Raw genomic sequence first — 12,808 nt, 5'->3', positions numbered from 1 at the left:
AAGATGAATATGAGAGAATGGAAGGGAATGAATCAGGATACTTCCCCAATACATCCGCCCAAGCAACAAAGGGAAGCAAGATCTACTTGGGGAGTGGATAGACAACATAGATCGCCTGGATGCCTATATATCTAACAAGCCCATAGATATGGAGGTTGACGGTGAAAGCACAAATTATATGGATGAAAACCCCATGGTACTAATTCTGAGGGAAGAAGGGACTCACTGGGAGCTAACTATCATCGTTAAGGCCACAACCGAGTTGAAGAACTGGGCATGGGAGGGAGCTGCCCACCCCATGGAAGGCTCTCTAGAAAACATCAAGGCCGTTAAGCCACTCACTTTTGCCAAAAATGTTATCTCTATCCTTATTGAGTCTAAAGATGAAGATGTAGGAGGTGATAAAGTAGCTAGAGATGAAGATATAGAGGAGGATGTAGAAGCTGAAGGTATAGATTATGATGCATACCCTTATGGGCGGCCATCAGATTAGAGCTACATTACTGATGTCAGTTCAAGATCAGCTCTCGATATGACAAGCATGGTAGAGAAATTCCTAAGTTAGGATTATTCCATAATTCAGAACTTGGCTCACTGACCCTATACACTGAGGAAGAAGATGATATAGATGCTAGATTGGCGACACTAGACAAAAAGCTAATGATCTATAGTTTCAGAAACTTGACTCTAGACAATCTTGAAGATGAATATGAGAGAATGGAAGGGAATGAATCAGAATACTTCCCCAATACATCCGCCTAAGCAACAAAGGGAAGCAAGATCTACATGGGGAGTGGATGGACAGCGTAGAGCGCCTGGATGCCTATATATCTAACAAGCCCATAGATATGGACGTTGACGGTGAAAGCATAATTATATGGATGAAGACCCCATGGTACTAATGCTAAAGGAAGAAGGGACTAACTGGGAGCTAACTACCATCATTGAAGCCACAACCGAGTTGAAGAACTGGGCATGGGAGGAAGCCGCCCACCCCATGGAAGACTCTCTAGAGAAGATCAATACCATTAAGCCACTCACTCCTGCCAAAAACATTATCTCTATCCCTATTGAATCTATTTTTGATAATATTATTGTTCATGTTGAGTCTATTTGTGATTGTGTTCTTATAGTGTATGTTAAGAACTCTATTCCTCATAATTTGATTTTTGATTCTACTTATTTGTTGGCTTTGAATGTTTTTATTTTAGAAATTGGTAAAGAACTTTTAATAATGAGGAATTAAAACAAGGGTGTGTAGAACCTATAAAAGAAGAAACCCAACCTGTTAACCTGGGAACTTATGATGAACCTAAGATGGAAAAAATGGGCAACACCTTAACCTCCTCTAAGAGCAATGCATTAGTCGCATTACTGACAAAATTCAAAGAGGTATTTGCATGGTCATACGAAGACATGCTTGAGATCGATACAGATATACTAAAACATTGTATTCTAACAAATCTAGCCATGAAGCTAGTCAAGTAGAAGCTAAGAAGAATGAAGCCAGAGTGGACTCTCAAGATCAAAGAAGAAGTTGAGAAACAGTACAATGCGGGATTTTTATGGATGGTCAACTACCCAAGATGGCTAGCTAATGTGGTTCTAGTTCCAAAGAAGGACGGGAAGGTGAGAATGTGTGTAGACTTCAGAGGTCTTAATAAGGCTAGCTCGAAAGATGATTTTCCCTTGCCTCATATTGATATCTTGGTTGATTACACAATAGAACATGTCTTGCTGTCATTTATGGATGGATTTTCGGCATACAATCAGATAAAGATGGCTCTAGAAGATATGGAGAAGATCTCTTTCATTACTCCTTAGGGTACGTATCATGCCACTTGTTCTTAAGAATGTTGGTGCCACTTATCAGCATGCAGCCACTACTCTGTTACATGATTTGATACACAATGAAGTATAAGTTTATGTGGATGACATGATAGTGAAGTCCAAAGACCGTGAATGGCACATACTGGTTTTATGGAAGTTCTTTGAAAGAATCCAATTCTATAAGTTGCGGTTGAATCCGAAAAAGTGCACTTTGGGCGTGACATCCGAAAAACTGTTGAGATTTATGGTAAGTTAGAGGGGAATTGAAGTAGATCTTGACAAAATCAAGGCAATTGTGGAAATGAAGCCTCCAAGGATTGAGAAGGAGATTCGAGGATTTTTAGGGAGGATACAATACATAACCAAATTTGATAGCCCAGCTCAACATGACATGTGAGCCATTTTTCCAACTGCTCAAGAAGGAAGTTCCCACAGTGTGGAATGAACAATGCCAAGAAGCTTTTGAGAATATTAAGAGTTATTTGATGAAGCCACCAATACTAGTTCCACTAGTACTTGAAAAGCCATTATTGTTATATCTCATAACCACAGATACAACAATGACGGTTTTGCTTGCTCAGTACCTAGAGGAGTCTAGAAAAGAAAATGCAATTTATTATATTAGCAATAAGATGTTGGCTTATGAAGAGAAGTATTCATCACTTGAGAAAACATGTGTAGCGCTTGTTTGGGCAAAACGAAAACTCAGGCATTACATGCTTGCTTTCAAGGTCTTGTTGATTGCATGAATGGACCCTTTGAAATATCTGATGGAGAAGCCTGTGCAAGATAGGAAGACAGCTAAGTGGGTTTTGCTCTTGTCAGAATTTGATATTAAATATATGACTCGGAAGTCTGTAAAGGGAAGAGTAATTGTTGATCACTTAGCCCACTATTAACCTAAAGAGGCTGAAGAAACCCAAGGAGACTTTCCAGATGAGGATGTCATAGAAATAGAGTTAGAATCATGGAAGATGTATTTTGATGGAGCAAGTAATCAGAATGGAAGTAGCATTGGAGTTCTCTTAATTTCTCCAAAAGGGACACAAATCCCATTCTCTGGTAGGCTCAACTTTCCTGCCACTAATAATGCCACTGAATATGAAGCTTGCATTATGGGGTTACAACCGGCCCTAGGTCTTGGAGTGAAAGAGTTGGAAGTATATGGTAATTCAGCCTTGATAATTTCTCAGATTCAGAATAGAGGAAGTTTAAGGAAGAAAAGCTAATGCCTTATCATGAATGTCTTCAAAAGTTGGCATCAAAATTTGGTAAGATTCAGTACCAGTATGTGTCAAGAATGCAGAATTAGATTGCAGATGTTTTAGCAACAATGGCATCCATAATGGATAGACCTAAGGAAGATGAAGCTCGACCAATACTGGTGGAACAAAAAGAAAAGCCAGCTTATTGTATGTCAATAGAAGGAGATGAGGGAATGAATGGGGAAGGTGAATGGTATTCATACATCTTACAGTACCTCAAGGATGGGACATACCCAAAGTCTGCAAACAAGAATGACCAATTGACCTTCAAAAGGTTGTCCATTAATTACATTATTTATGGTGAAAGGCTTTATAGAATATCGTATGATGGAATTCATCTCCTTTGTGTGATTGCCAAGGAAGCACAACAAATAATTGAAGAGGTTCATGAGTCAAGTTATAGGCCACATATGAATGCACACATGCTGTCACGAAAGGTAACGGGACAGGGTTATTACTGGACTACAATGGAAGCAAACTGTAAGGTTCATGTTTGAAAATGCCATCAGTGCCAAGTCCATGGAGATCTGAAGCATATGCCGCCCATGCCATCACATACCATGGCTTCGCCCTGGCCGTTCTCTACGTGGGGAATAGATATTATTGGGAAGATTCACCCAACGACATCCAATGGCCATGAATTCATACTTGTTGTTATTGATTACTTCAGTAAATGGGTGGAAGCTGCCTTATACAAGGTTTTGAACTCGAAGAAAGTTGCACAGTTTATTTAGACTAATATCATTTGTAGATATGGGGTACCGCATGAAATTATGTCAGACAATGGGCTGCATTTCAAGGGAGAAACAGAGAAGCTACTTTGATAGTTCAATATTCAGCATCATAAATCCTCACCTTATCGTCCTCAGACCAATGGGGTAGTTTAGGCTAAAAACAAGAACATAGGGCAAATTTTGAAGAAAAGCACGAAGAACTACAAAGATTGGCATCTACAGTTACCCTATGCACTTTGGGGGTATAGGACATCAATTCGATCATCCATAGGAGCCACTTCTTATTCATTGGTGTATGGGATGAAGGCGGTCCTTCCCATTGAAATGGGTGTTTGTTCATTAAGAACAGTATTGGAGAGTTGGAGAGTTCCTTACTTGCTCACTCCCTAGTGCAGTAGATCGTAGCAATTCTCAGAGTACCAAGGTCGAACCACAAGGAGTGATGTAAATTCAAAGACAATATAATTAAACAACAATTTGGGTGAAGAAGAAAAATACTTTTGCTAGGTGATTGTTAACAAGAACAACAATAAAAACTGATTTAAATCAATAATGTAAATACCAAGGCATTAGGGTGTTTCTCTATATCGATATGAAATTCTTTATGATTTAAGAAAATATATATTTCATAATTGATTGTTCTTATATAATTAAATACTTATAATTCAGTTGAACTGAGACAATTCAAGAACGCATGATTACCTAGATTAATAATGCGGTTAGAAATGTTTTCAAAAAAACCCATTCACTTTAAAACCTGATTTCTATTTAAAACTATTAGAAATTCATTTAAACAATAAGAAAAACATGATTGAACTTATTGAAAGCATGGAGGAACTAATACATCAAAAGAAATCTAATTGGACAATCGAATATGTTGTTGATAAAATCTTAGAAAGAATCACATTGAATATTTATACCGTATAGAAGAAACATAACCCCTAGCCCTAGCAAAGAGTTTAGGTTGCCATTAGATAAAGGAAATACAAGTTTTTCTCTCCAAAATTCGTCTACACAGCCTCCTTTCCAAACCCTAATGTCAAAGTGTCCAAAGAAAAAATAATTTTTACTATTTTAATTTTTGTCTAGGTTTACAGCAGTAAATAGTGAGTTAATTTCGGCCTTCAAATATTGATAATTTTGAAAAACTTAAAACTAGAAAGTTGTAGATATTTAAGTCAAGGTTCCAACCCAATTAGCCTTGTGTCAATTAGATTTGTGAGGAGAGAGATACGTCCAAAATACTGATTAGTGCTCAAATCTGATTTTTCCTTTTCAGATTCTACCTCTTTGATTTCTTTCCTTATTTGAAGCTTCCAAACATGGTAGATGACCCAAGCACTCCAACTGCACCTCCTTATACATTTAAGTATGGTCCTTTAACTCCACTTTAATTCTAGTTTGGCCTCCATTCTCTCATAAATTCCCATAAACTCATCTTTCTCACATGATTTCCTGAAAGTAGAAAATTATACACAATGAATGATATCTTATTCAAGAAATTATGTAAAGATAAATAATAGGGATTAATACAAATCATGACTTAATTATACAAATTAAGCATAGTAATAAGGATATAATGTCCACATAAATATATAACAAGTATATGTTTTAAGGCGTTATTGCGCCTCCCAACTTAAATCTTGCTAGTCCCTAGCAATCCACAAACCACCCATGTCTACTGAAAGTGAAAAATTAAAACTAAAATACAAGCCACTTTTGTAGGCTACACGATTGCACTTTCCATGTGCAGCAAGTATTTGAACCCCTAGGCCACCCTTAGTGGACGAGTTTACTCTCGTGAGGGTTTGTAGTGACTCTACCCACAAAAATCAAAGGTTTCTTGAAAATTCTTGCAGCAAATGTTAGTCTGCTTTATCATTATATCATACAAATGAACTTTCAATTTTTTAGTTGGGATACTATTCATCATATCAAAGGGTTCTCACTAGCTTCACTTTTGGAGTGTGTGTGTGCATAGCCCATCTAATCAAACCGACTTTTCCAAACATGCATAGACCAAGAATAATCTAGATTAGAGCCTGTACTCCAAAACCTCTCTTAAGTCATCAACACTCTAAAAGAACACATAGAAGTAATGGCTTTTTTTTTTTTTTTTTTTTTTTTTTTTCTCTTCAAATCACATGTGAACAAAAAGGAAAGAATAAGTTTTAAGAATATCACATGTATATACAAAAACAGCTGCTAAAACAACAGAAAAATATCTCTTGGAATGGATGTTGAAATCCTGGAAACATGAGGTTAATACCATTCTCATCCCTAGTTTTTATCCCAAACACATACCAGCCATACACCTTTAGGATCAAGTAGGACTTTAAGCTCAGTGGTAGTATAATCTTATGGCTAGGTAAAGACAAAACTTCTCTCTTTGAAATATGAGATATATGAATCAAATGCAGAAAATTCAAGCCAAACTCAACTCATAGCAATAACAACCAACTTGAATCAAAATAACCTTTACTCAGTCATATAACCCTTCCGAAATACATGAAAGATGTGTAAGACACCGATGATTTATTGATTGATTATGTATGTCTCCTCTTTCTTTCTTTTTTTTCTTTTTTTTTAATCTTCCTTTCTGGTTTTTTTTTTCTTTCTTCTTCTTTTTGATTTTTTTTTTTGAAGAAAAGAGAGACAATGGTGGTATCTAAATGCATCAATTGCTCAAAACTTAAACCCCCAAGAGAATACCCATACATAAAAATGTTTTGTGGTATTGTAGAAGTATTTCTCATGGCTAAAATGATGGTGACAATGGTTAATGTAAAGGTAGGCTGAATATTTGTTTAGTTGGTGACAAAAAAATTGGTGGTCTTAGGCTCTCATCTCCTAAAATTCCACATAAACCAGCATGCCTAAGGACAAAAATAGGTATGATCATGGTATATCTCCCCATAATGTTTCCAGTAGTCAACCAAAAAATATAGAGATCTTTTATAAAAATTGAAGCATATGAGAGAAATTTAAGAGTTCAAATAAAGATATACTCTCACAAAGAAAAGTAAGGCTCAAGAACTCTCCATATGTGTTTTGTTTCAGCTTATATCTAGCTTGTTCATGATTCATGCATATCCAACATCCTACTGTCCGCTAACCCGACTATTGTGCTCAAAAGTTTCCAATTATGCTCTTCACGAAAGAGTCTTAATATAGCAAATAGTATAACCAACTCAGCATTATTCATTCCATCACATGATATAAAAATAAAGCTTATAAATCTACTGTATTCAAATTCAAGGTTTTTTTTTTTTTTTGTTATATTTTTTTAGAATTGAAAAGTTGCAAAAAAAAAACATGCAAGGTGCAGCAAAATGTGTAGACCTCTTCCCCCAACTAAAATATTGCATTGTCCTCAATGTACCAAAGCCAAAATAAATTCAAGTACAAAGGGAAGAAGTTACCTTAAGCATTTAAATTGTTTTTTTTTTTTTTTGAAATTTCTTTCAAACCTGTAAATGTTAGCTTACAAAAAACAAAAACAAAACCAAACACAAAAGGCAAAAAGAAACAAAAAGAAAGAAAAGAAAAATTAAAACAAATATGGTACAACTTCGTAAGGCTTTTTCAGAGTTCACGTAGCATCCCAATAGGCAGGGATCTCTAGTGACATAGTCTCCTCCTTTGGTGTAACTCCCCCTAAGAATGGTTTTAACCTTTGTCCATTTACTTTAAAAAACCTACCATCCCTTAGGTCTTCAACTACTACAACTCCATGGTTTAACACTTCCCTTACAATGAAAGGGCCATCCCACCTATGTTTTAACTTACCTGGGCCTAAATATGCTTACTTGAGACCACCGGGCAGTGGCTTAAACTCCAGCTGTGGTGCCTCTTCACTTGAATGCATGAGCTTTTTTTTTCATTTCCTAGTAGCTCCTCAAAGCAAGGCTTCCATCCTTTGGCAAAATGCACTTCACATGTGAATGATGTTAGCAACATATGTTAATTAAAATTGGCTAATCCTTTGGAAAAATGTACTTTACTTATAATTAGGTAGATTTAGGATGTGTTTGACACTTTAAGGAACAAGAGTTCAAGTCCAAGTATTGAAGCCATGCAAATCTGTCCAAGAAACAAGTGAAGAAGTGCTAGATTTTAAAGCTCGACAACTAGCTCAACAGATAGCATCTATCGAGGTTTAAAAGGCAGCTTTAGCCCAATGCTCGACAACTGCTTGATAGATACCTTATCTATCGAGATTTATAAAAATCAGTTTTTCAGATCTAATTTCACCCTAATTCGTGTGTACATGTTTAGTTTTTCTTTTCTCATAACTCTTAACATATATAAGGATTATTTTAAGGGCCATAAAAGGTTGCACGAGTATAGAGCAAAGTTTTGTTCATGCAAATTGTGATTGGAGACAGAATTTGCCATAGTTCATCTTTCTCTTGAAGAAGCTATTGCGTTTGTACACCATTGGGTTTTATGACCAAGGAGCTTCATGATCTTCATCGTGTTGATGAACTGAAGAACTTTGCAGTCAACATCTTTCTCAAGTTGGTGAGTAAGTCGCGTACTAGGATCTATGCATCGATTGGTTAGTCACGTACTAGGAGCCGTGCATTGAAAAGGAGAGATTGTCACTACAGAACAAGTCCAATTGTGTATTGGGGTAAGGGTTCAATTGTAGGTTGGCATAAGGTACTGGGATTCCTTTACTTGTAACTCCTTGTTGTGATAATAGTGGATTCTCGGGAGTGATGACCTTAAAATCACCCGGTAGGGTTTTTGCCTTGGAGGTTTTCCCCATTCGTAAAAAAATTACCGTGTTAACTTTGTTTTCTCCTGCTTATTAACTTAGTTGGTGATTTGTTTATGCTACCACGCATTTTGCATGTTAATTGAATTAATTAATTAACTTGGCTAAATCAATTGGTTAATTTATCACAAGGGGTCAATACATTTTTGGCCTATCACATTCCTGCAATAAATTAAAACATTAGCTGTGGTAAGAAAAGACCTACCCAAAATAATAAGGGTATGAACACGAGGATGTAAAACAGGTTGGTAATCTAGAATAATAAAATCATCTGGATAATAAAATTGTTCAATTTTCACCAACACATCCTCAACAACCCCTCTCGGCTCTCTTATAGAGTGGTCAGCCAATTGTAAAGTTATTGAAGTAGGTTTTTACTCACCAAATCCAAGTTTTTGATATACACTAAAAGGGATCAAATTAACACTTGCCCCAAGATCTAGCTATGCATGCTCCATGATGTAATCTCCAATAGTACAAGAGATTGTTGGACAACCTGGATCCTTATACTTTGGTGGGGTCTTATGTTGGGTAACTGCACTTACCTGTTCTGTTAGGAATGTGGTCTTCTTCACATGATGCTTTCTCTTAATGGTACATAGGTCCTTAATTACCTTGGCATATGCAGGCACTTGCTTGATAACGTGCAATAATGGAAAATTTATCTTGATTTGATACAAATGCTCTAATATCTCAGATGTGGTGTCCAATTTCTTAGGTAGTTTTAAGGCTTGTGGAAATGGTGGAGGGATTGGACATTGTTCAATGTCATCAAGCCCAAGTGACTCAGATTCATCCTTCTCATTTTCAACTAGGGTCTCCTTAGATTCTTAGTTACTAAAGGAGAACTTTCATTAATCTCTTTACCACTCCTCAAAATGGTCACAGCTTTTACTTCCTCATATTCATCCTTAGAGCCAATTTTTAGATTTTGATTGATGGGATTGGGTTGAGTTTGGGAAGGAAGCTTCCCTCTCTCTATCCCACTAAATGAATTTGTAAGCCTAGTTATATGACTCTTGGTCTCTCTTACCTCTTCATCTAGCCTAGTGAGCATGGATTCAAACTTTTGATTTTGCTTACTTTGCCTTTGAATGAAAGTACTAAGTGCATCCTCCAAGGAAGGCCTAGATGATGATGATGATGCATATGGTGAATTAAAATTCCTTGGAGCAAGAGGATTCAACACATTGTCACTCTTATAACTCAAATACAGATGGTTTTGCATATTTGGGTTTTGATTGTTAGAATATGAAGAATTATTTGGCTAGTATGAATTAAATTCATGCACTTGTTCTTCTGGCACATTTAAGAATGATGAAAGTGATACACATTCATTTGTAGCATGGTTTGTCTCATGACAGATTTTACACACCTCCATTGGGTCCTCTCTAAAGGTAGCACTAACACTCTTACCTCCTTTCATTTTGAGTGCCTCAATTTCTTTAGTTAACATGCTGATTTTTGCACTTATGTTATCATCTTCCCTCAACTTGAAAACACTTCCACTAGAAGTGGTAGTGTTAGTTCTAGTCCTATCAGTGGAGTCCATAGGGCTAGGTCCAGTCCATGTGTTAGAGTTTTCTACAATCTCATCAAGATAATCCATTGCATCTTCAGGTTCTTTTTGTAAAAAGTCCACTCTGCATGAGAGTTGAACAAATTGTAGGTCTCTAAGTGAAATTCCTTCATAAAAATAGCTAACCAACCTCTAATCTTCATACCCATGAGTTGGGCAGAAATTGAAAAGATCTTTGTACCTTCCCAAGCTTGGTATAAGGTCTGATTTTCTCCTTGGACAAAACTAGCTAGCCTACTTTTTACTTGCTGGACTTAGTGGGGAGGATAATGTTTCTTAAAAAACTCTTGGGCCATCTCCCCCTAACTACCTATAGACCTAGGTTTCAAGGTGTAAAGCCAACTTCTTACCTTATCCTTAAGAGAAAAAGGAAAGAAGCGTAACTTAGTAGTCTCAATAACATTTTGTGCATAGAAACTACTAATTACCTCTTCAAAAGCTCTAACATGGGCATAAGGATTTTCATTTTCTTGTCCCCTAAAGTTAGGAAGTATTGCTAATAAACCTTGTTTCAGTTATACATGTGGTGCATTAGGTGGAAACATGATGCATGAAGGAACAGAATTTTGTGTGGGATGCAACAGTTCGTACATAGTTCTTCTATTCTCCTCATGATTATTACGTGTTTCATCACCCATGATTGATGAAGAAGGTGAAGGTGATGGTGTGTCAAAAAGATTACCAAAGTAAGTTTCAAGAATTTCTAATTTGCCTCTATTGTTTCTAACCCAAATGCTCACACAACAATGACTGCACAATAAAATAAAATAAAAACAAACCGAAAAATAGAAACAAAATAAGGGAAAAAAATGGAATGAAGTTACCAATAGAAGAGTTTCCACTAGCTATGCTTTGCTCCAAAAAAAACAATTGCCTCTGAATACGTAGCAGCTCTCCGACAACAATGCCAAAATTGCTTGCTCACTCCCAAGTGCAGGAGATCATAGCAATATAATTCTCGGAGTACTGAGGTCAAACCACAAGGAGCGGAGTAAATTCAAAGACAATATAATTAAATAAAAATTTGGGTGAAGAAGAAAACTACTTTTGCTAGGTGGTTGTTAACAAGAATAATAATAAAAAATGATTTAAATCAATAATGTAAATACCAGGGCATCGGGGTGTTTCCCTATTCTGATCAAAGAAAATATATATTTCATAATTGATTATTCTTATACAATTAAATACTTATAATTCGGTTGAACTGAGACAATTCAAGAACGTGTGATTACCTAGATTAATAATGTGGTTAGAAAAGTTTTTAGAAAAACTCATTCACTTTAAAACTTGATTTCTATTTAAAACTATTAGAAATTCATCTAAACAATAATAAAAACATGATTGAACTTATTCAAAGCATGGAAGAACTAATACATCAAAAAAATCTAATTGAACAATCAAATATGTTGTTGATAAAATCTTAGAAAGAATCACATTGAATATTCATACCATATAGAACAAACATAACCCCTAGCCTTAGCAAAGAGTTTAGGCTACCATTAGAGAAAGAAAAATACAAGTTTTTCTTTTGAAAATTTGTTCTACACAGCCTCCCTTCCAAACCCTAATGTCAAAGTGTCCAAAGAAAAAATAACTTTTACTATTTTAATTTTTGTCTAGGTTTATAACAGTAACTTGTGAGTTAATTTTGGCCTTCAAGAATTGAGAATTTCGGAAAACTCAAAACTGTAGAATTGTAGATATTTAAGTCACGATTCCAACCCATTTGACCTTGTGTCAATTGGATATTTGAAGAATTGTTATTTTTGGCCTTCAAGAATTGTAGATATTTAAGTCACAGTTCCAACCATTTGACCTTGTGTCAATTGGATATTTGAAGAGAGAGATACGCTCAAAATACTGATCAGTGCTCAAATCTGATTTTTCCTTTTCAAATTCTACCGTTGTGATTTCTTTCCTTATTTGAAGCTTCCAAACATGGTAGATGGCCTAAGCACTCCAACTGCACCTTCTTATACATTTAAGCATGGTCCTTTAGCTCCACTTTAATTCTAGTTTGGCCTTCATTCTCTCACAAAAATTAAGTATAGTAATAAGGAGATAATGCAAATATATAACAAGAATACGTTTTAAGGCGTTATCATTCCCCGAAGTAGATTGGTTACAGAGTAGATATGACCAATTATGCATGGTGGATAAGAAGAGACTCAACGCCTTGTACCACATTCAAGGTTACCATAGAAGACTCTAAAAAGCTTTTGACAAGAAATTAAGAGCTAGAGATTTGAAGTTGGGAGTTTTAGTGTTGAAGGAGATTCGAGCCCCGATTCGAGAAACAAACAGGAAATTCAAGCGAAATTGGGTAGGTCCATATATTATCAAATAGATATACTTTGGGGGAGCAGTAAGACTGATGGATTTATACCCTTTCACTGAGCCAACCAATATGGATCAATTGAATAAATACTTTTGAGGTGGTAGCCTGAAAACACCACGTTTGAAGTGGTTGTAAATTATGTTATTTTCTTTCCTAGGTTCGGTAAAAAAAAACACAAAAAATTAACAAAAAAAATAAAAAAAAAAGTAGGTTGAAAACTCGGAAGGGCGATCTACGCAAAAGGAGAGTAAAAAAAGAGAGTGAGAGAGTCTGGTAGGC

The 12,808-nt window shown here is 35.9% G+C and overlaps 2 protein-coding genes across 2 annotated transcripts; both read left to right on the top strand.

Annotated features, from left to right (window-relative positions):
• Positions 1-2,216: 2,216 nt before the first annotated feature.
• On the top strand, positions 2,217-3,059 carry LOC142632669 (uncharacterized). The gene is made up of 2 exons (XM_075807034.1): positions 2,217-2,561; positions 2,739-3,059. Exons 1-2 carry the CDS (start codon positions 2,217-2,219, stop codon positions 3,057-3,059), a joined length of 666 nt encoding a protein of 221 aa, XP_075663149.1.
• Positions 3,060-3,163: 104 nt separating this feature from the next.
• Positions 3,164-3,592, top strand: LOC142632668 (uncharacterized). Its single transcript, XM_075807033.1, has one exon. It carries the CDS (start codon positions 3,164-3,166, stop codon positions 3,590-3,592), a length of 429 nt encoding a protein of 142 aa, XP_075663148.1.
• The last annotated feature ends 9,216 nt before the right edge of the window (positions 3,593-12,808 follow it).

The sequence above is a fragment of the Castanea sativa genome, chromosome 4 (genome assembly GCF_040712315.1).
Source record: "Castanea sativa cultivar Marrone di Chiusa Pesio chromosome 4, ASM4071231v1".
Taxonomy (NCBI): domain Eukaryota; kingdom Viridiplantae; phylum Streptophyta; class Magnoliopsida; order Fagales; family Fagaceae; genus Castanea; species Castanea sativa.
This window is presented reverse-complemented; position numbering and strand designations above follow the sequence as displayed.